The sequence below is a fragment of the Melanotaenia boesemani genome, chromosome 2 (genome assembly GCF_017639745.1).
Source record: "Melanotaenia boesemani isolate fMelBoe1 chromosome 2, fMelBoe1.pri, whole genome shotgun sequence".
Taxonomy (NCBI): Eukaryota; Metazoa; Chordata; class Actinopteri; order Atheriniformes; family Melanotaeniidae; genus Melanotaenia; species Melanotaenia boesemani.
The window spans coordinates 13,596,424-13,620,390 of record NC_055683.1 but is presented as its reverse complement, the minus strand read 5'-3'; the positions used below and the strand labels follow the sequence as shown (position 1 = coordinate 13,620,390).

The 23,967-nt window shown below is 38.8% G+C and overlaps 2 protein-coding genes across 5 annotated transcripts; both read right to left on the bottom strand.

The window, feature by feature from the left end:
- Positions 1-355: 355 nt before the first annotated feature.
- Positions 356-5,888, bottom strand: gcat (glycine C-acetyltransferase). The gene is made up of 9 exons (XM_041999551.1): positions 5,581-5,888; positions 4,365-4,495; positions 3,178-3,279; positions 2,942-3,088; positions 2,696-2,850; positions 1,798-1,880; positions 1,289-1,460; positions 1,053-1,174; positions 356-963 (listed from the first exon to the last, which is right to left on the bottom strand). The coding sequence occupies exons 1-9, from the start codon at positions 5,798-5,800 to the stop codon at positions 812-814; spliced, it is 1,284 nt and encodes a 427-aa protein (XP_041855485.1). The 5' UTR covers positions 5,801-5,888; the 3' UTR covers positions 356-811.
- Positions 5,889-6,276: 388 nt separating this feature from the next.
- tom1 (target of myb1 membrane trafficking protein) lies at positions 6,277-18,951 on the bottom strand. 4 transcript variants are annotated; one of them, XM_041974790.1, is made up of 16 exons: positions 18,774-18,951; positions 13,268-13,352; positions 13,093-13,171; positions 12,861-13,010; positions 12,638-12,772; positions 12,414-12,548; positions 12,121-12,237; positions 10,673-10,803; positions 10,539-10,581; positions 10,324-10,450; positions 9,406-9,469; positions 8,953-9,022; positions 8,662-8,727; positions 8,249-8,311; positions 7,265-7,304; positions 6,277-6,964 (listed from the first exon to the last, which is right to left on the bottom strand). In XM_041974790.1, the coding sequence occupies exons 1-16, from the start codon at positions 18,823-18,825 to the stop codon at positions 6,870-6,872; spliced, it is 1,452 nt and encodes a 483-aa protein (XP_041830724.1). In that variant the 5' UTR covers positions 18,826-18,951; the 3' UTR covers positions 6,277-6,869. The 4 variants fall into 4 exon arrangements, with proteins under 4 accessions (XP_041830724.1, XP_041830714.1, XP_041830740.1 ...); XM_041974780.1 differs by having other exon boundaries at positions 10,673-10,806; positions 18,774-18,950; XM_041974806.1 differs by lacking the exon at positions 12,414-12,548 and having other exon boundaries at positions 10,673-10,806.
- Positions 18,952-23,967: the final 5,016 nt, after the last annotated feature.

Sequence of the window (23,967 nt, the reverse complement as noted above, 5' to 3'; positions counted from 1 at the left end):
ACAATACCAGCACAAACACCTCCACATTCAAGCACAGTGGAGAACTGATGATTTGGGCTTGTTTTGCAGCCACAGGGCCTGGATGCGTTGCAGTCATTGACAGAACCATTAACTCCTCTATATACCAAAATATTCTCAAGTCAAATGTGAGATCATCTGTCCCACAGCCATGTTTTTAGTACAAGTAAAAGCGAAATATGTCATAAGCTGTTATTTGAGGTTTTATTTACCCAGTTTTAATACTTAGCACCAGAGGACATTTGTTATCTTCATGGGTAAAAACTTCATAATTGAACGGGAGTGTAGTTTCTTGTTTATATTTTATTGTTAATTACATCAAGATGTGAAATGTTATGAGAAAAAAACACTTTTATTCACCTTTTAAAAATCTCATTTGAAAGAAAAACAGCTTTTGATCTTGTCTGATCTTGATTTGAAAGTTTAATGTTTGCCTTAATAAATGCTGATAATCCAACCATTAATCACTTGAAGCCACACTAAACTCACCGACGTGGTGAGCACAATCTTCAAAATCACATTTCTGGATTGAATAGAAACATTTTCTCCCCGTGATAGAAAGTGCAGGAGATGAAGAATTGTTAGCTCCTTTTTCTTCAAACACAAACATCTAAACTTCAGCAAAAGCATTTAACTCTGCTAAGTAAACACAAATTAACATTCAGCACCACTGATCAACAAATGTAACTAAAGTTTCTGTTGGCATCATTCATATGTCTTCAGTAACAGGCAGCATGATCTGTAAGGGCGAGCGGTTTGCTGAATCTTTCCTATTCCTGCTCCTCTGACCCTTTCAGGAAATGACTCCATGCTTTCTGCCTGTCTGAATGAAAGCATCCACACAGCGGTCGATGTCTTCGTCTGTGTGCGCAGCCGAAATCTGAACGCGGATTCTGGCTTTGCCCTTTGGTACAACCGGGTAGGAGAATCCAATCACATAGATTCCTAGTGAGGGAGGAAATTGGATAAACACTTTGTTTCTTCCCAACAATAAAACCAGTCTTCACTTTACATGATCAGGTCTGGTGTCTCACCCAGTTTCAGCATGTCATCAGCCATCATAGAGGCCAACCGTGCATCGCCGAGCATCACAGGACAGATGGGGTGAGATGTGCCTGCGATGGTGAAGCCGGCCTGGTTCATCTTGTTTCGGAATCTGATTGATCGGCAGTCAGAAAAACATTACATCGTAATCATAGATGGACAGTAAAGTTGTGATCCACAACATCACCATTACGAAGCACGGTGCCCTTCTTCAGAGCAAACGCACCTCATGGTTTTGGACGTCATGCTCTGTGCGATCTCACTGGATTCGAGCAGGAGCTGCACAGCCCGGATGGCACAGCCCACCACGGGAGGAGGGAGGGCGTTGGAGAACAGATAGGGCCGCGAGCGTTGTCTGAGTAGGTCAATGAGAGGCTTGGGACCAACTGTGTAGCCACCTGAGATTAAATATACACCAGACAGTGCAAAGGGTATATCACAAATAACAACTGCACCACATCTTGTGTGACAGTAACACAGCAGCAGTTAATTATCCATTTATCAGCATTTTTGGTGTTAACAAGAAAAAATTTAAAAAGCTGCTTGTATAGAAACAGAACCAGAGACTAAACTGATGAATTAACTCTAGCTCGGCAGCTTGGAAAATTCATTGCTTAGACCTCCAAACGCAAGGCTGTCAGAGAAGCAACACCTTGCAGACCTAAATGTCTTCACTACATTTGCAACTGGATGCTATTTTGTTGCTAGAATGTTTAAAGTCATACAGAAACGTACCTGCTGCTCCCCCCAGTGCTTTTCCCAGAGTAGAGTTCACGATATGAACTTTGTCCATCACCCCGAGGAGCTCATCTGTTCCTCTGCAAATTACAAGCGTCATTTTATCTATCTTCTACTGAAATGGATAGGAATACAGTTAAACTTTGTCAATACTTTGTGGCTGATAATTGAGAAAAAAAATAGAAAAAAAACAACCACTTATTGGACAGATACTGAAGTGTTTACAAAAAACAATAAAATCAGTTTTTCTTAATTATGAGATCACAACAATGATTAAAAAAAAAAAGTAGCTAAATAGATAAAAAGTTAGTTTTTCTCAGTTAACCAGATCATTATTCCAAACAATAAATCTTATTTTCTTCTGACTTTGGTTTGAATTTCTTATGAAGTTATTCTTTGAGTTATTTATTTATATTTTTTTTTCCTCAATTGAAGATCAATTTACAGAAAAGTTTTTTCCCCAGAAATCTATGAAGATAATTAAATTATTTTTAAAAATAAAATTACTTGATACTTTTTCACAAGAATTCTGTTAGTTTTTCTGAGTTCATGCTAGAATAATAATAAAATAAAATCAATTATTGAGCTAATTTTGCACAAAAAAGTTAGGGTTTCTAAATTTTTTATATAATTAAAAAGAAAACAACAGCTTTTCTGAATTTTTAAGATACTTTCAAGTTCAGCAATCATGAGAAAGGAGATCCAACACACACAGAGGCTGACAAACAACTTCCATGTCAACTCATTGTCTTTCATATATGGAGTAATGATGATGACTGTATTCAAAATCTTACCAGTTGGGATAGATTTGCACAACACAGATAAAAAAAAAGCCAAACTAAAACAGAAAACATTTTTCTACATTTGTTTTAAGTTAAATCAACAACACACCCACCTGCCTCGAGGGCCCAGGAATCCTGTGGCGTGGCATTCGTCTATGAACACCATGGCTCCGTACTGTTCAGCCAGGTCACAAATTCCTGTTAGAGGGGCCACATCTCCATCCATGGAGAAGACTCCATCTGTCACTATCAGACGCATACGAGATGACTGAGGAGAACACAGAGGACAGATGATCATTGTAACACAAACGTTGTCAGTAAATGAGTCCACTGAAGGACACACACCCACACAAACACACCTGAGCCTCTTTCAGCTTGTTCTCCAGATCGCTGAGGTCCATGTGTTTGTAGCGCAGCCTCTTCGCTCGACACAGTCGGATCCCATCAATGATAGAAGCGTGGTTGAGCTCATCAGACAAAACTGCATCGTCTGGGCCCAGCAAAACCTGTTGTGAAAGTCATTTCTTACTTTTTATCTATCATGATAGAGAATTTAGTTTGTAACTGAAACAGTGGAAAGTGAACTTTAACACACCTCAAACAATCCAGCATTGGCATCAAAACAGCTGGCATAGAGGATGCAGTCTTCTCTCGCATGAAACTCTGCAAGCTTCTGCTCCAGATCTTTGTGCAGATCCTGCAAATTATGATACACAACTATATAACTCAAGAAATTTAAACCTCTGTGTGCATTAGTTAGCGCTATCTGAGGCACCAAACCTAACTTAACAGGTCATTTTCTGTTAGCCTTGGTGATCACTCATTCAGCAACTCTGACCAGTGGTGTACCTCAAGGATCTATATTGGGACCTCTTGAGTTTACACCTTAAATGCCCCCTTTTGGGTCATTTTGAGATTACACAATTTTGCTTATAGTTTTTATAAGGATGGCAGTCAAATTTATCTACAGCTGCAACCTGATTAGCCGAACAAAATGGTTGGATGAATGTTAAAGTGTAGCTCAAACAAGATTTTCTAATACAGAAATAACAGATTTTCATTAAAAAAAAAAAAAATCTCTCACTGTCCCATTTACTAATTATGGGCTATATGGCGACACTGTTGGCATATTTATATAATTTTGCCAACATGCAAATTGAGTTTTTTAACTGAATAATGAAAAGACAATGAGTTCTGCTCAACACAGAAGCTGCTAGATCACATTCATCTGCCCAGAAATCACAAATGTATTTTCAGAATGCAAATGTTCAGGATGCTGCAAGCAGACCCCTGAATGCGACATGTACACATAAACATACTTCTTCTACGTTTGCTTTATTACACTGGTTGCCTGTCCGGTACAGAATAAATAAGAAAATTTAGCTGATTACATAAAAATACGCTAATTTCCTACTTTATCCTCCTAGCCAGGCTCTTACGTAATTGGATCAAAATCTTTTGACTGCTCTAAGATCCAGTTAAGTATTCAAGATGGGTCATGCCTTTTCAGCTGCAGCTCCAACTCTCTGGAACAGCCTCCCACCTCTACCATTAGGCTGTCCTTAGTAACAAAGTTTAAGGCCTGGACTATACAAAGTGATAGTACGTGTGGATAAAGTAGGCCAAGATGTCATCCTTACCCCAACACCTCCAAATGCTTCATAAAACTTTTGAAAAACTCCACTTTGTAACTAGAAATGTCATTTGCTTGTGAATGAAAGGAGTACATGCAATTTGTGTCATTTTTTATACATGTTTTATGCTGTGACTTCACCAACATACCTGTGTCCCACAGATGAATCTGACAGAGCTCATTCCAGCACCGTGTGACTTCAGAGCATCGATTCCTGCCTGCACCACCTCTGGATGACTGGAGAGGCCAAGGTAATTATTGGCACAGAAATTCAATATACCTAAGAGAAACATTTAGAGCGTTTCAGATTAAGAATAAAAGAACCCTTTCTAATTAAAACCAGTAATAAAATAAACACTGTGAGCAACTCAAAGGCTATAATTAAAAATTCTGCTTATGTTTGGGAAAAAGATCAAACCAATAAAGAGCCCACGTGTCAGAACAATGACTGACAGAAAAAAAAGGCAATGCACGTGACCGTGGTGCTGCTGTGCATGTGAACTGAACAGTTTCCTGGATGGGGGGGTCATAACCTATAGTGACTGGGCCATTCATGAGTCAGCAGTTAATGTCTGGCAAAGATTCTTGCTGAAATGTCAACATCTGATTACCTGCCTTGCTGGCAGGACAGCAAAAAGTTAGAGATTTGCTGCTGGAGTCCAGTTAAAGGTTCATTTATTTACTAATCAAAAAACCAGCCCAGATTTCAATTTTAATTCTGAAGTTAAAGCAGCTCACAATTGATGCTATAAGCATTTGCAACAAAGCACAAACTAACATGATTTTAGTTAATTGCCTCCATTTTAATTCGGAGATAACATTTACTAAAAGCCCAACTAAAATGAACTGCATCCAGATCAGTGGAGTAAAGTAACTAAGTAAATTTACTTGTAATTGATCACTAATAACAGGCAATAGAAACTCTTGAGTAAAGAGTGTATTTAATCTATTTTACCATGGATCGAAACAGCTTCTTTACTTAATATCATTTATCTGATGTGCAAGTTATTGTCGCACTTTACAACAATGACACTTTTGAAACCTCTTATAAAACAATATAATGAATGATATGAAATATAGTCAATTGCAATAAGCCCCAAAGGACTTCTTCAGTCAGCTATTTTAATGCTACATGTCAAAGCGTCACTGACCATGGCAAAAAACACAGCTATTTACACAACATAAATAAATGCCGTTATAGTGTTGACAGTGTATAATCCTGCTTTGCTCAAAAACAAGGTAAACCTGCACCTACACGCTGTGATGCAACTTTTTTTTAAACTCATGTAAATGTCTGCTACAGACTTTATATATAAAGGTGCTTTTAAAGACGCTTAAATAACTGCCGAAACTTCAACCGCTTACTGCCACGACTGCCGTCCACGTTGATTTGAGGACCCTGTTTGGAGGTGATGATCCTCTCAGCTTTCCACGTCCCCGCAGCTCGAATAGAATCGAGCTCGTGCTCCAGCACCGCTTTGGCTTCAGCCACCGCCGCATAGCTCCGCTTCAGAGCCGACTCTGGGGACCCCAGGACCCCTCGGACCGGTCTAATCAAACTTCGAGCAGCTTTTCCGAGAGACATGTCAAGGAATGATTTTTTTATTTATAAAAGGTTTCTAAACGTGACACTGCACGAGTGGATAGGAAGACTTGTTGCGTCACGTATCAGAAATGGGTGTATATACAAAGGACCAATCAGATTTCAGGACCGTCTGACACGTGCCTTGTTTTGTCCAATAATATTTACTCAGTATATCCGTTACGGTAGCAGACGGAAACGGTCAGCAGCGGCTGCCCTGCCCGATTTAAACCGCCTGTTTCACCTTGTTTAACACCTTCTTTACAATTTACAGTAAAACAAACAAATGTTGTATGCCATTAGTTTTTTTTTCTTTTTTTAAGCTAATAACCACACATACATAAATAGAAGCACACCGTTAGACTTTTTCTCTTTGTAACTGTTAGGACTTCTTGTCTTTTTTATTCTTTGAAAACTAATATAAGGTGGACAAAATAACAAAACAGAACAAAACTGGAGAGAAAACAAGACTTGTCAGATGTCAACAACTTTAGTTTAATATTATGACAACAGTCTGTTAAGACTTTGTTAAAACTTCAAGTAAACATCTTCATAGGGAAAAGTCGGAAGTAAAAAAAAAAAAAGTGGCTTCTTCCACATCGGACAATATTGATGTGAAACTATCACAGTATGTTACAACTGGGCTTCTTCCTATTGTGGCTTTTTCTTTTACCCCTGTTAGTACCAATATATATATATTTAATATATATACAGTATATATAGATTTTTATATTTAACAGCAATATAGTACATAATCCTGGTTGCAAAGTGTTTTTTATGTAACAATAACAAATTTCCTTCAACAGCAGTAACATAACCATATAAAATGTGCAAATGTTTGCTCACATACGAACCCTCACGACAATGTAGAGTAAAAACGTTTGTACTTGTCACATACCATCAGTAAAAACCACGTTTGCTCCCTAGTAAAGAGCAGGGTACACATACATGCCTGAAGTCTGTCCCCAAATATGGAATGAATTTTCCAACATAATATGTGCTATATAGCCATTCAGCGACAAGAAATTCTAATTTCATGAGTAATGTTAGTCTGTCAGGGTCTCTGTGCAGCTTAAGAACTGGAGAAGTCGGCCTCTTGTGAGGATGCTCGTAGTGATGGCAGGCGATCTGCTGCTTTTGCTCTTTCTGCCAAAAATCTGTCAAACTCTGCAGAGAGAGGCAAATGAGATTTACTTTGTCAGTCAGAGAGGTAACTTATTATGTCCGGGAACAAAGCTGAAAATCATTGCATAAGTTTATTTTTGGAGAAGTTGGTGAAGGTTACATAATGCCTATAATGCCACCTGCTGGTCAGTTGCAGAGATTTCTAACATTACACATGAACTGATAAAAACAATCCAAAGCTTCACATATAGTAGGATCATTCAGTAGTAATGATCTTTTCTATTCAATATTCCCATTAACTTAATATTTGGATGACAGAAAATTAAGCGTAAAGATCCTCACCTTCACTGGTAACACCATCCGACTCCTCAAAGTCATCATACTGTATAAATATATAAAATAAACACACAGTTTGGGTTGACATACTGTATATTTATCCACATATTTATGAATGTTTAATCAGACTATAAATCTAATTTAAGAATGAGCGCTTACTCTGTCTGTAGTAATGTTATAGTCTTAGTCTCTTTACATATTCTACTTAAATGTCAGTTCCTTTACTTTAGATTCTTAGTTGTAGAGTTTTTCATCATGTATATGCCTTTTTTCATACTTTTACTCACTGCTGGAAGAAGCTGCTAAACCACTTCTTACTGCTGAGTGTCGTTTGCTGGTGTTCTTATAGTGACAATAAAATATTCTCTTTGCTTTGTGTTGCGCTACGTTGTCATCCCCCAAAAATAAATCTTCCTCATTTCAATTGATAAAAAGAGAAACATGTTAAAGTTTCAGCATCCACCTCTAAAAGTGGACTTAATGGCCATTATCTCCCACAGTCCTTCACATGTATCAACAACGACTGGATTTTTTTTGTTTTCTTCATCTTTATATGTTGTGACATCATCTCTTTGTCAAATGCACCAAATATCAGCGCATTTCTTTTGTTGTGCTGTTTCTATTTTCAGGCATATTGCTTTGAATTTTCTGTTGTGATCCTTTTGACATCTTCCTTGGTCTGCCTGTATGTTTCCCTTTAACAACCTTCCTATTTTGTTTGTACTTGCTCCAAATTTTATCCACAGCTGACTGTGAACATGAACATGTGTATGTCTTAAAGAAATGCATTACTCATTACTGATCTATTTCATCTGAAAAAGAGATGCAATCTCTTTTTCAGTATGCTTCACAAAGCCAGAATATCTGTGTTTTGAATGAATAGCTGCATGAACATCCTTCAAGAGTTGTAATATCATGATTTGGGCAAGAGTTGTATACTGAAAAATGAGCAATAAGTATTTGAGAAAATACAGTAATCCAGTTACCAACCTCGTCATCCAACGAAAGCCATTTCTCTATATCATCCATTACGTTGGACTGGTTGATGGGAATCTAAGAGAGAAGGCAGAGCAGCAGGTTGATCAGTGAAGTCAAATACGAGCCATTGATAAAGCACCATGCTACCAACCCCCCAAAGACACCAAGGAACAACCACATTCGTAAATAAAGCATAAAGAAACAAAATAACATTTTGAGACAATGCAAACCAAAGACTATCATGCTCTTAGACACCAAAACTCGCATGCAAACCCTGAACTACCAAACTCAAAAAGAGTGATTTAGACAAAAGCAATCCAAAACCACAGCACGGGAAAACTGCAATCTTATGACAAGAAAAAAAAAAACCAAGAGACACAGGATGCTGGAGGGTGGGACACACTGATTTCTGGACAGAGACCCACCATTCCCCTTTTAATCATCCAATCTAACTTTGGTGAAGAGCTGCGGGTGGAGGCTGGACTGTCATCCTTTGTACACAGATGGAAAGTTCATTTAAGAGGAAAGAATTACCGAGTAAAAGGCAACAAATGCACTTCATTAACAGTTATTCTTGGGGATTTTGTGCATTTTCCACCTTTAAAGTTTCCTTGTGGTCTCAAAGATCACATGACAGACGGAAACAAATTCAGAAAATCTTGTGACTAAAGCTGTCAAACTGTGTAAATCCAGAGATGCACGGCATCCAGACTCACCAGTCCAGTGTTTAGTAAACTGCCTTCCTGAACTCGAGCCAGACCGTCCACTGCAACGCCATTCTTATCACTGAAACACAAGATTTATAGGCTGGTTAACAACCGAGCAATCTGTTTGCTTAAATGTTAACACAAAACTAAATGTTGGGTCCAATATGTAAAAGGAATAAGAAGGAATGAGTTAAGAAATTTAAAATAAAGATTAATTCTTGAGAAATAATAGTCTTGAGACATGATTTTATCAGAATAAAACAAATTAATTATATCAATTTATTTTGTAAATGAAAAATCTAGTTCTTTCCACAATGAGTGAGATGCTCCAAAACATTTCCAGTTACAATTTTTTGCACTTCCCACTAGTGCAGCTATAGCTGGATAAAGTCTGCATAAAGTGTTTCTGTCTTCAGGATCTGAAATGTTTAGTTTTTGTTTGATTTTTTAGTCTTTCTGCACCTCAGTCTCTGATGAGTTGATGGGTTCATCTTCTGTGGTAACGCATCATCTGATTCACTCGTACCTGTGAAAAGAACAAGCAGCAGATTTTCAGTACACAGAAATGCAAACAGTATGTAGAGTATTAACTACAAGATTAAGTAAATAATGTAGGACACTAGCAACATTAGGTTAATTGGAGATTCTTAATTCCTGCGAGAAGGTTCTTTGTACATTTTATCTCAGGACACATTTAATCTGGATGATGTTCATGGTCCAGAAATGCTGCTGCCTTCTTTGGGTTCATTCAAGGAGGAATGAAGTATTGGGATAAACTGTCTGGGATAAAGTATGATGCCTTTAAGGCTAAAGAGGAAAGGAATCATCCTGCTTTTTTATTGGTGCACAGCTAAAAAAAACAGCATCTGCAACAGCACTGGTGTACATAAGTGCACATTCTTTAGGTGTGTACGAGTTTTGGAGCAACATACGCTGCCATTTAGATGACATTGGTTGCAGGGAAGATCTTTACTTTAGAAAGACGAGGCTGAGTTATATTCTGTAGTGATTCACAGCATCATGGGTAACTAAGTATAGAGTCGGGGTCCTGAACTGTTCTGCTTGCAATCCAGATCTGTCACCCAATGAAAACATTTGCAGCTTTATGAAATATAAAACTGCACAAAAGTACAGAAAACTTATGGCAGATTAAATTCTGTGTCAGGCTTGATGATGCTGAATAGGACAGAATTAAAAGAGAATGTAAATAAATACAATTTCTCACTTTTAATATTTGATGTGTTATTCTAATATAATTTTAACTAAGCAAAGGTTTTCATCATTTTCAAACATTATTCAATGCTTTTTTTTATTTTATTTTACACATTATCCCAACTTTTCTGAAAAGTAGCTGTGATAAAACACATAATCCAAACTCACTAAGTTTAGCCATCTGACTGGACAAACTGTCAGCTTTTGATAGGCTGAGGGAGCTGTCACTTTTCACTGATGTGAAGCCTGATTGGCTGACAGACTCGAAGTCTGCCAGGTTGACGTACGTTTGGCTCTGAAAGAAAAGAAATGAAAATGTTTCATTCCACACAGTTTTGACTTCTGAGCTGCAAACTCAAACGGACAAAAAATGTGTTTTTTACCTTCTGCTCTGAGTTTTGACCGTTTGTTATTCGTCTTTCAAACCTGTATGCAACAGAAGAAATGATTAAAATAAGAGGAGAAGCAAGTAGCAATGAAACACTTTGAGTCAAAGGAACGATGATGATGGAGTTACCTGTGGTAGCGAGTGAAGGCGGTGTTCATTTCATCATTAGCAGCCAGTAACTCCTCAATCAGCTTCTCTTCACTGAGTCTGGGGACAATCTTTACTATCCTGTCTTGCATTTCCTTACATACTGTGTATAACTGCTAATGATACAATGAGACAAAGAATGTGTGGGTGGGGAGGGGATTGGTGGGGCAGATGCAACACAAAACGTAAACAGTACTAGATCAGTTAAGGGTAATGCAGCGTTACACAACATGACAGGAAGGAAATCATGAATTCCTGCAACAATAAAGCAAAAAAAAAAAAAAAAATAAATTCAAATTTTTGCCTTAAAACACAAGTTTATTTAGATAAAAATGTCTTTTCTGTTTACAATAAACTGCTAGGTATAAGACAGGCCCCACTTTATAACATTAAACGGGCATGGGAGCAGGATTTAAATCTGAGGACACATGTAAAACTATTTTTAAATAGCTCAATTCAACTTCTCTTTGTGCCCGACAAACCTGTTCAAAGTCGTACACAGGACCCATATATCAGAATCAAAACTGGTCCATTTCTACCCAGATGTTGATCCCCTCTGTGACAAATGTGAAAGAGAGGAGGCTACATTATTCACATGTTCTGGACATGTCCTAGCTTGGAGAAATACTGGAGGGAAGTCTTCCGAACTTTATGCTTAATTGTTGGTGTAGACATGGAACCCAACCCTCTGATTGCCCTTTTCGGTACTTCAGATGATCTTGATGCGCCTGACTTTATCTGAACGCCGAATTATGTCTTTCGCCTCCCTTTTGGCCAGTTGCGCAATACTGATGAAGTGGTGTGAAGCTGCCCCGCCCACACATACTCAGTGGATGAGAGATATCATGTCTAGTCTAGACTTAGAAAAAAATACATTATTCAATTTGCAGTGCCAAAGAAATGTTTAAAAATGTATGGGAACCATTTCTGGATTACTTTCATAACTACCAAACTAGTTAGGATTTGGACCCCTTAATTATATTTTATTTTGTCTTTATATCAGCAATGCCAAGCAAAAAAATCGGCCCCTTGTTTGTTGCTTTGTGGTCGGGGTGTGGGTCCATATGCTATTAGATATATGTGTAAATATATGGACATATGTATTATTTTGGGTTTCCCTAGATTAAAACCTGACTTCCAGCTGCTTATATAGCTCAAGGAATGAAGTATATATGATTACTTTATTAACTCCTTCATGTACAAGATTGGCTCAGTAATGATGGGTGGATGGGGTGGGGTGAGATGTTTTTTTTTTTTCAATTATTATTATTTTTTTATTTATTTTTCCGCTACAGGATTACTGTTTTTGATTTGAACTGTTTGTATACTTGACAAATTTCTCTGTCAACATTGTATTATTTACTTACTTGGGAATTTTTAATAAAAATATTCTCGAGAAAAAAGGTCTTTTCTTCTTTCTTTTTTTTTACCTCCAACAGCTCCATGTCCGCTTGCTTTACTGTGACCGGATCAAGCTGGCTCATCATGTCGGACATCATGCTCAGGTTGCTCCGCACCACTCCCAGCTCCGTCTTCAGCTTTTTCACCTGGAATAACAACGTTTATTACTGAATAAACACAGTGATAATGTCTCCTTGGAGAAAGTAAATACTGAGAGGGGTTACGGTTAAAAAGAGCTGAGAAAGCAACAGTGAGGTATTTTTTTTTAAACAGCAAAAAGAGAAAGACTGGTGATCAAATGTCCTTGTTGTGGCTCCATCACCTGGCTGGGAGTGAGGGCACTGGTTCCATCAAGGGCCAGTTTAAGCTCAGAGGTCTGAGGTGGGATGAGAGGAGGTTTGGAAGACAAACACACAGCAGGCAAAGTAGTAACAGCAGGGCCATTCCCAGGCTGAGTCTGACAGGCAAAAGCACAGAAAGACCAAAGATAAGAGGCGGGGCCAGAGCGTTGGCAGGAAAACAACGTGCACTCGACCCTTTCTGGACCTTTTTCGTGGCTTGAGCTGGTGTGTAACCATCGAGTTCAGTCAAGGGGAACTCCAGCCCTTTCCTCCGCAGATCCTCATACACTGACACCACGCCTGTCAGGTCGGGCGAGCTGCGGAATGCATCAGCCCACGCCTTGAAAAGGGAAAAGCACAAATTACTGACTGACTCTGAGGCAATGAGGTAACTCCGCAACTGGAAATGGCATGCAACCACACCTCACCTGTATAATGCTGAGCACTCTGTCGTGGACCACTAGTGGAGGGTTGTTCCGCGGGATGATGGTCCTCACCAGAACCCCCTCGATGAAGTCCCGCGCCGTCACCAGGATGTGAAATCTGTAGCCGCAATTCTTCACACAGGTCTCCAGAACCTGCACCCAAATAGAGACGAACAGAGTCATGGAGACGGTTTCACAGATTAGATATACAGATTTTACAAGGCTCAACACTCACAGTCAGGGCCAACATGACCTCCTTGAAATTCTTGTTCGCGACAATCCGCTTCTTTATGGCTCTGAGTGCATCTTTGGGCCTGTAATCGGAGTGTTTGCAACAGTCAAAGGCATGTCACCTCCAGAGGGGATTGACTCATTTCTGATGCTGACAGATAAAACAAAGACACACACACCCTTCCTCTGAGCTGTTGATCAGGTCACAGATTTCCATGTTGAGTTCCCAGTCTTCAGATGGTAAACTGGAGCTGGTTGCACACTCTGAAAAGAAAGTAAGGACAGATATGACATGAAAACATGAAGCTAACATGCATCTACAGCCCACAGATACTTCAGCCGTACGTTAACAATTTAATTTAATTTCTTAAGGTTAAATTGGCTGCAACACCTGTAAACCTACAGAAACTGTAACACGGAGAGAAAATAGTTACAAATATGCATTATGTTGTTTATAAATGTGTAAATCCCTTTGTGGTAACTATGGGTCCTAGCAAATGCACGTTGAAATCCACACACAAATATCAAGCTATTTGGACACACATAAGATAACTTTCCACATATGTTACAAACTGCACAAGCATTCATTTTTTTCTTGCAGATCTTTTACCCTCAACCTCCCAGATGTGATCATTTTCATGTTCATGTTCCCCGTGACTTCCCCATGGCTGTTCATGTTTGATGTGCCTACAAATTGTTAAATACGTGTTCAGTCATGGCCTGATGGCCTGATGTTCACAGATGAAAATACATTTGAAATTACATTTGCACACGGATCAGCTTGCATGTGCGTGTGGAGTTTTGAGAATCGGACCACACATTTAGACTCGGAACATCTCCACAAATACATGCTGTGTTTAAGTCTTGGTGGAAAGCTGGGTCAACAGCCTTTTAATAGAATTATAGCGTTATTCACTTCTATGGTTGTTCAAAGTAGGAAGGATGCTTTCTATGCTACAATAGTTCATCACCTCTACATTATAAAGCCCCGTTTACACCAGTGGATACAGTTTGGTTTGGTTCGGTATTTTTTTGGAGTTTCCACAGACAACGACTGGGAAGGGTACCAGAATATCTGACCTGAACTGTCCCACTTTTTGGGAACCCTCCATTGGGGTCCCAATCTTACCAATCCAACCCAGAAGGGTGGAGTTACTTGAATGCGTCATCACTTCCTGTACGATTTGACAATCAGAACAAAGCAGCAACAGCCCCGTGTTGAAATACACGGTGTATTTTTTGTTTAAAGCCACGAAACAAGAAGAAAGAACACAAATTGCTGTATGTTTGCAGTTCTTGTCCTTTGTTTCTGCAACTTTCTTCTTTGTTATAATTTAAGAAAGACGTTGCACCGCTATGACACCATGTTACTATACAGCTGACGTATCTTAATCTATCTGGCTGATCCATCGTCTACCAGGTAAAGTTATGGTTGGCTGTGAAACCGCAACAGAGATCAGGATTTAACCGGACCTGCTGGTGGAAATGAGGCTTAATAGATACATACATTGCTAATTGAATACACATTTGCAAGTACCTGAAGTTACTTATACAGTTTACACATTTTCAAAATCATGTTATATGTAAACCATGTGATAATGCCAGACAGGCTGGTCTGAGTATTTTAGAAACTTCTGATCTACTGGGGATTTCACACACCGCCATCTGTAGGGTTTACAGAGAATAGTCTGAAGAAGAGAAAATATCTAGTGAGCAGCAGTTGTCTGGATGAAATAGTTTTGTTGTCAGGAGGTGTGAGAATGGGTTGACTGGTTGGAGATAATAGAAAGGCAACAGGAACTCAAATAGCCACTGGTTAAAACTAAGCTTAGTTAATCTAATTTATTTAAGAGAGTATGTAAAGCAGCATTAATCAAGGAGGAAAAAAAGCTTTGTACCAGATTGTAGCTCTTTGAGCTAATATCTATCTGTAATCCCTAAACTAAGATATGCTGAATACCATCTATGAACACGTTCTAAATCTAGCCTTGAAGCAGATGGGCTACAGCAGCAGAAAACCACACCGGGTGTCACAGCTACGAACAGGAAACTGTTCAATTCAATCAATCTACAGCCCAGGTTGGTGATGGTAGTGTTATGTAAATGTGGGCCACTGAGTACCAACGTGGCCTGGTTTAACCACCACAGTCTATCTGAGTATTGTTGCTAACCATGTCCATCCCTTTATGACCACAGTGGAGCATCTTCTGATGCTACTTCCAGCAGGATAATGCACCATGTCACAAAGTTCAAATCATCTTCACCTGCTTTCTAGAACATGACAATGAGTTCACGGTACTCCAACGACCTTCACAGTCACCAGATCTCAATCCAGTAGAGCAGCTTTGGGATGTAGTGGAACGTGAGATTTTCATCATGGATGCAGCCGACAAACCTGCAGCAACTGTGTGATGCTGTCATGTCAATATGGAGCAAAACCTCTGAGGAATGTTTCTAACACCTGGTTCCATCTATAACACCAAGAATTAAGGAAGTTCTGAAGGAAAAACAGGGTCCAACCCAGTACTAGCCAGTGATAGCATATTCTGAGGAAGATCAAATCCATTGTCAGTGCTTGTTACATTTAGCTGTTATGCTGCCAAGTGGAACAAACTGCCACAGACTAAACTTTCACCATTTTTAAATCCAGGTTAAAAACATGTCTTTTCTTGTGCGCTTATGCATTAAATCTGCAGTGTAACTTTGAACTTATCTTGCTTTTAATAATTTTATTTTAATTTATGATTTTATTGTGATTTTTGTGCCTTTTACTACTGTTTAATTCTTTCTTTGCACCATCTGTAATGCTTTTAATATTTTAATGTGAAGCACTTTGAATAGTCTTGTACATGAAATGTGTTATAGCTACTTAAAAACTTGCCTTGCCTTTTATTTCTCTTATGAGCTTTACTAGCTCTTGCTTGGCACTGTTATAAAGAATCATAGTATCCAGCCATTCATCAGAACAAAGATGGTTTAACTTCTTTTTTTTTCTCTGATCTGACTTCTGTTTGAAAAATCCTTAACTGCATCATTGACATTACCTAAATATTATATTATATTAAAAATATATATTAAAAGATAGAAATGTTCATCTCAATTTGATCTCTGCTGACCAAGCAGATTAAACAACTGTATCACTTTATTTGCAGGATTACTCAAGTGATCATTAGAGTGACTTTAACACATTTAGAATTGATCTGAATATTTTACTCCATTACTGAAGTCACTTCATGGGCTCCAGCTCAGCATAGAACCACCTTTAAAATCCTCTTACTAGTCCATAAAGCACTTAATGGTTTGGCCCCTCAGTACATCTCTGACTCGCTTACAGCCTATAACCCGATCAGGTCTCTCAGGTCATCAGGTGAAGGTCTTATACTGTAGTTGTTCTCAGAATTAGATCCACGTCTGCAGAGAGTGCTTTCAGTTACTGTGGTCCATCTCTCTGGAGCAAAGCGGCCTGCTGGACTATGGCTACAGTCAAAGCTAAATCTAAAACATTCCAAGGTGTTGTTGTGTTTGCATTTTCCTGTACAGGCTATGGATGTTGCTATTATTGCTGTACATGTTAGACATACATAAGGTTTATACACAATCCCTTAATACACCTATAATAGTATTGTCGTTATTTACACAAATTAAGTATGTGTGTGACAATAAATAATAATGACATATATATATATATATATATACACACAATGTACATGTACAGTACATTTATCTGTCTATGTATAATTCTATAGATATGTATATGTGCAGGAGCTTATCTACGTATAAAAAATATATCTGAATGTGCTGCATATTGCTTGTTTTTTCATGTCTAATCTTTATGTTAAGCACATTGAGTATAATAAGCTCTGAAACTGCCATTGCCAGCAGCTGTTGCTGACTGCTAAGAAAAACAACGACTGACTCAACATGTTTGTCTAGAATTGTTCGTACAGCCAACACCTTCAACAACATGCATGAGAAATAACTTGCTGCAGCTCTCAATTTTCCCTCTACAGTGCTGTTGGCTGCACTCCCATCAGAGCCACTGCTTACTGGGTCTCTCTTAATGGACGTTTTATTCAAGTTTCCCTCGTCCATTTGGTAATTTGATACAAATGATGATATAAAATATAATAAATAGGTCACACTGAATACATCAAACTAAATGAAATAGCCTCTTTTGGCAGTATAAGGGGTACAAAGTGAAATGCAGGTACCTGAAAATTCTACTTGAGCACACTAAATAATTATTTGTAAATGTTGAATTGTTTTTGCATATATATAAACCATCTCCCTGAATCTGTTCACCTGCTAGAACTGCTTTTCATATCACTGTTCTGCATATAAATGACTGTACCTGCCGTTCACACCAGATGACGCCACGTTTAATTCTGCAGACCTTGACCTGTCTCTCTGACATTATTGGCCATCCAAAACAATAACAATATGCATCTTAAATTATGCTGGTATGGGTATTTCTTAAACTACTTGTTTAAACTTGCTGTTCTAGCAAATCAAACCAGCATGCACAGTGAAACCCTTACAGATGGGTCAGAACATGGTGGTGCATCTGGTGTTTGGTCAGCAAAAAAAACAACAACACATCACTCCATCAGTACTAATACTTGCCTACAGAGTGATTGTAAGCGCTGCATCCAGTTATTAAAATCATTTATAAATTTCTTTGCTTCTTTCCTGACCACTCTGCTCCTCTCAGGAATGTGAGTGCAGGGGTGCCCTTTTTACTTAAAAAAAAACATCTATAAAGTCTGATTTCTTTCAAGAACAACTCCTCTCCTCTATCTGTTCTACCTGTATCTGCTACTCTGTTATTCAAATAAATTTAAATAAAGTTCTAACTGTACCCAAGCTTAAATTTTGCTCCTCAGCTGTAAAACTTTGCTTAAATGACTAAATGTAAATGCAAGTTACAATTAGAAAATATCCAAGGCAGATGTGAACTAAATAGGGTCCAGTATTTCAGCATGTTTCTAAAAAGCCTGTTTACAGAATACATGCACCATTTACATGCATATAAGCAGGTGTAAGATTAGAAAGTCAGTATTGATATTTAAGGCTTTCGTGGAACTAAATATTTCAATCATGTTTGAGGAGTTAAAAATTATGCATTAATTACTGCTTTATTACAGTCTTGTAAATGACTAAAGTCTGCATATTATGTAACAACCTGCTGTGCCTTCTAATTAAAATCTACCGCTCTACTTCTGTTAAAGACTAAGCCCCATTTCCCATCAGTCAATGAGAGCACATTGTGCTATAAACGGCCGCAGCCAAACGTATCTCCATCACATTTGGGTCAGGGGGATGTCGACCAGTGAATGTCCCACCCACCTCTATGCAGGTTAAAATGGACACAACCACAACCAATCACCTCCGCCGCCTCCCTCCGCCTCCGCCAATCATTGTCTAAAGGACATGTCAATCAAACCTAAAGCCGTTGTCCCTCTGTCAGCCTCAGAGGGTTAAGTTAATTTTTCTTTTGCTATGTTTACACACTATAAACGCATATTTCGTGATAGAAAATCTCCTAACAGCATCTAAATGAAAAGATGCTCCGGAGAGATGGATGCCGTTGCAGACGTAACGTCTGAGCGAAGATGAGTGAGGATGAAGAAGCTGTTTGGCTTTCACGGCTCCGATGTAACAATTGGAAACTGGAGAAGAGCTCACCGATGCGCTGTCCCACCGTCGTGCTGAACGGATTCCCCAGTAAAAACTCCATGGTGAGAGCGGCGAGCTGGGGCGGCCCCAGCGAAGCACCGACGTCCCCGTATGCGACAACAAGCCCCGCTCCCCGCCGCAGACCGCCGCTGCCTCACGCCACAAAGTGGGGCACCAGTTGAGCTGCGTCAGGCTTTAAAGGGAAAGCAGCCTACACTTATCAGATGGTCCGTGTGTAGACTTGCGTCCCCTGCAGGCAGGTCCTGGCTCTGCTTAGTGTATATGCAGCCTAAAATAAAACTATGTGGAATAAAATTTTAAATAACCCGAGAAAAAATACATCCAGGGGCGGGTCTATAAAATTTTAGATAGGGGGCCAGTTGAGACACAGACTGGGAAAAGTTTGGCAGATGTAAACATGGCAATTGTATTAAACCGGAAGAAAATAAAAACATCTAGAAAGTAATTAACTATATATTACAACTAAAGTGGTTATGTCACATGAATGAAGCAAAATTTCAAAAAGTAACTCGTCACAGGTGTTTTTTCATCAACCACTGTTTATTTAGGATAATCCTGTATTTTAATGCTATCTACAGGAAGGCCAGAGCTGCCTCTATTATCTGAGGTCCTTCAACATCTGCTGGACGATCCTCAGGGTATTTAATGAGTCTGTGGTAAAATATGCTCGTGTGGGCTGGGGCAGCAGACTGAAGGTAGACACCAAAAGACCCAATGAAATAATCCCCAAGGCCGGTTATGTTGTTGGAGTGGCGCTGGACTCTGTGGTGTCAGAGCGGGGGACGCTGTAGAAACTAAGAACTATACTAGACAGTATGATTCTGATAACCTGCTGTCTTGCGATACATAATCGGTAGCAGGAAAAACAGCAGTTTTCAGCTGTATATCTGGTGGTATTATGACATTTACATCCTCTTCATGAGATAGAAACTGTCTGAACAGACAAATATTTTCTAGTTGTTACGATAATGTAATAATGTAGGAAACAAAACAAAGAAAAAAATTCCTGATAAACCGTGTTGGCATGGGAACACAGATTAAGTGTGATCAGAGCCTTGGATATATTCAGTATATCCAGGGCTCTGAGTGTGATCATCAGATGTGCTGCTGATTACAGTTGTGTCTTTTCAACTGGCTGCAGTTACCACAAGCACTTCTTACTCTGTAGCTTCCAGATTTTAATTACACCAGCAATGTCATGCATCATAGGGCAACATTTAATAAGATTCCATATCATTAAACATAATGCACACAAGTCCAACTTAATTTAACTTAACCATGTTTATTTTTATTCTAATGCAGTAGATACACCTTCCACCTTTTGTCGTGTTTTGTGCACCTAGCATGTAACCTAACATGAGCACATTATGCGCTACATTCACTTTTGCTGGACGTGAAGTTTTCCCAAGTCAAGGTCAGTTTACACTACATTTCTGTCAGATTTCACAAGGGTGGGTATCTGTCTCGTACATGCTGCATTAGTCATCAATATCCAAATAAACACATTTCTTTCACAAAGAGATTTGTCCTTACAGCGTTCTATGTGCTGAGTTATGAAGATGTAGTCCATGCATTCTTTAATACTGTCTGCTATAAAGCACCGAGGTTCATTAAAAACCTTAAAAACCTCTTCTCCTGATTTTACATTACATGATGAGGTTGGATGATCTAATTTGTTCTTCAGAGTCTCAAGCATTGGTATGTTTTCATATACTATTGGTCTTCATCGTCCCTACATCCTGACCTACATTTCTCAAGAATGTACAGGAAGTTACTATCTTCACTAACAAGATGTATTCCTATTAGCCATCCCTAAACTTTGTACTGAACTAGGGAAAATGATGTTTAATTATGTTACTGCTTCTCCTTGGAATCATCTGCAGAAATAGATTAATCTAATTAGCTGGTTTAACAGAGACATTTAAACAAGTTTGTAAAAATTTTAAGTTAGTATCTGCATGAAGCCTATATATTATGTCTAACTACAGTATAATTAAAAATACTTTACAAAGGAATGACTGAGAATGAAGAGGGCATAGGTACTGGACTGGCCCACTTGCATGTTTCTAGTTTGTCCCAGAAAATGTATGGAAAATTATGCAGTATTAATCTGCTGTTGCCCACCTAAAGATGCATTTGAAGGAAAATCGCTCCGTATCCTCAATGCCTGAATGTCTTCTAAGTGTTTGGATATGGATGACTTGCTGAGCAGTTGATCAACCAGCTGGCATCTCAGCCATTTTACATGCCCACCCTTCACACCTTAGAACTGGTCTGAATAAAGAAGCTACAGTATTAAATTTCATAATTTATAATGGGATAAAATAAATTTAAGAAGATCAACCATCTTTATGTTTCATTTTAATAAATCCTCTTGTTTATGTTGTTTTCTGCCACCAGAGTGTGCTGTCTGACTTTACTTTTTTTGTCAAGACACAACGGCTGACTTCTCTGCTGGATTCTGGTCTAACATCTGCAACAAGAAAAGAGAAATATTCTTTCAGTGAACCATGTCAGGTATTTCATTAAAGAGAAACAACCCATACTTCAGATCTAGAGGGAACAACGCAACAATTAGCCCTATCCCTCCATTTTAATAACAATAATAATAATAATAACAATAAACTATTGATATTGCACTTAAAATTCAACAAAAGCAATAAAATTGCTGAGCAGTAATTCCCTCTGTAAATATAACCAGTAGTGTGAGATAAAATCAGGTTTAGGCTAAAGTATAAAAGTATGTATTTGCATGGGTAAGGTGTTTATAAACTTAGAAGTAGGGTCAGGTGGTAAATGGTCGGGGGATAAACTGTGATTTATGTTTCAGTGTCACACATGAATCAACTACATTTAAAACTGTCTTTAACAGGAATGACCCACAAGAACGAGTTTATTTTTCTCTAATGGATGGAGAATGGAGACAGAGCCGGGAATGCTTTTGTTTTGTGGTGTGAGTAACTCAGACAGTGAGTCACAGCTCACTAGCGATCATAGTTTTTACTCTCACTGCTAATGCACCCTACTCTGTTTACACCAGCAGAGCTATTGATCTTCTTTTCCTGTTACTCTTTCTTGTCTTCAGTTTGCTGCTCATGGTTCCCGGTTAGCACCTGTTCCATTTTCAGCCCAGTTTCCTGCTTCTTCCTATTCTGCTTTGGAAGTAAATCTGTATTTTTCTTTTAGTAACAATTTTGCATTTGGGTTGTGTTTAAAACCAGAATTTGACACCACTTAAAACAGTCCTATATGTGATCACAGATCAGAATTTGGGGTGCACAGTGGGGGCATCAGAGCAAGAAGGTCACTGGTTTGAAGCTCAGCTGGGGAGGGGGTTCAAACAGGGGCCTTTCTGTCAGGAGTTTGCATGTTCTCCTCGTGTATGTGTGGTTTTTTTGAGAGTACTCCAGCTTCCACCCAAAGACATGCATGTTAGTTAAATTGGTTGTTTAAAATTCTCCCTAGGAGCGTGAGCGTGAATGGTTGTTTGTCTGCGATGAACTGGCAACCTGTCCAGCGTGTACCCTGCCTTTCGCATAGAAAGTGAATAGAAAAATGAAAGATAGAAATGATAGAAAATGAGTGAAAAATCAGAATCAGACTTTTATTTAATTCCATATAGTATATTCGTTACCACGAGAATATACATTATACTTTATTCTCACCTTAAAGACGTTGTGTGTGGTACTGGATCATGCTTGATCTAGCATAAACCAGCGTAGGCATGAGTAGCTGTTTTAAAATGAGATTTATATTTGTGAAATAAACTTTACCGTACAGTATTTTCTCCAGCAACCACTGTGAACAACAGGCCTGTTACTGTGCTGATTGTGATATAAAAACAAATGCATGAAATCACAAATCTCTGTCACACGTAACTGTGAATAATACAGACATTTATATTTTTAAAACTGGTATGTAGAATTTATTGCTTATGTTTGCTAACCATATTTTACCCATCAAATTGAACCTTAACACATTCTGTATTTCACTTACTGTAGTTGTGGTGACATACGTTTTAGTCCTCTTAAACAGCAACAACAAGAAAATAATAAATAAAACTCAAGTTTTTTGTTAAAGAATTGGAGTCTTAGGAGTAAAAAACCTTTAAAAACAAACGAAAACAATGAACTGGCTTTTAACTTAGAACCTCATTGTTTAATTTGGACCTTTTACTGAATCAGATTAGCATCTCAAGACCAAACCCATCCATTTTTTTCTTCTGCTTATCCTTAGTCGGGTCGTGGGGGCAGCTGCCTAAGCAGGGAAACCCAGACTTCTCTCTCACCGGCCACATTCACCAGCTCATCCGGAGGGATCCCAAAGAGTTCCCAGGCCAGCCGAGAGATGTAGTCCATCCAGCGTGTCCTGGGTCTGCCCCAGGGCCTCTTCCCGGTGAGACGTGCCCGGAACACCTCACCAGGGAGGCGTCCAGGAGGCATCCTAACCAGATGCCCGAGCCACCTCATCTGGCTCCTCTCGATGTGGAGGAGCAGCGGCTCTACTCTGAGCCCCTCCCGGATCACCGAGCTTCTCACCCTATCTCTAAGGGAGAGCCCGGCCACCCTGCGGAGAAAACTCATTTCGGCCGCTTGTATTCGAGATCTCGTTCTTTCGGTCATTACCCACAGCTCATGACCATAGGTGAGGGTCTGCTGTTATTATTAGACATTTTTCTAACGGGTTAGTGTGTCATTAAAGGTTAAAGAATTTAGCTTTCTAATTGTGTAGTGGAAGTAATCCTCATAGTGAAAGTAAAGAATTATGGGAAGGGAATGTTGACATTCACAAATGTCTTTCAAATTTGCAGATTGCCTGTGACAGCTGTGATAGGTGGTACCACCATGGCTGTGTCAAAAATCCAGCACTGGAGGTGGAGTACATTTGTGCTTTCTGTCTGTAAAAAGCTTTCCACCCCAAAAAAAATGAACATTTATTTTGGAGGTTTTTCTTTTCTCAGAGAATTGCAACTGAGCCTTCCATGATTACCTTGCTTTCTTTAAAATTTTGACTGGATTTCTTTTACTTCTATTTTATTCGTTTATGTAAATTTAACATAAAACCTGTCACCTCCAGATTTGTTTTGGTTCTGTCTGCAATAAAAAACTTAAACATTTGGGAACGTAAACATGAAAGACTCTTTAGTATTATTTTCAATGAGACCTGTAATACCTGTCATAAC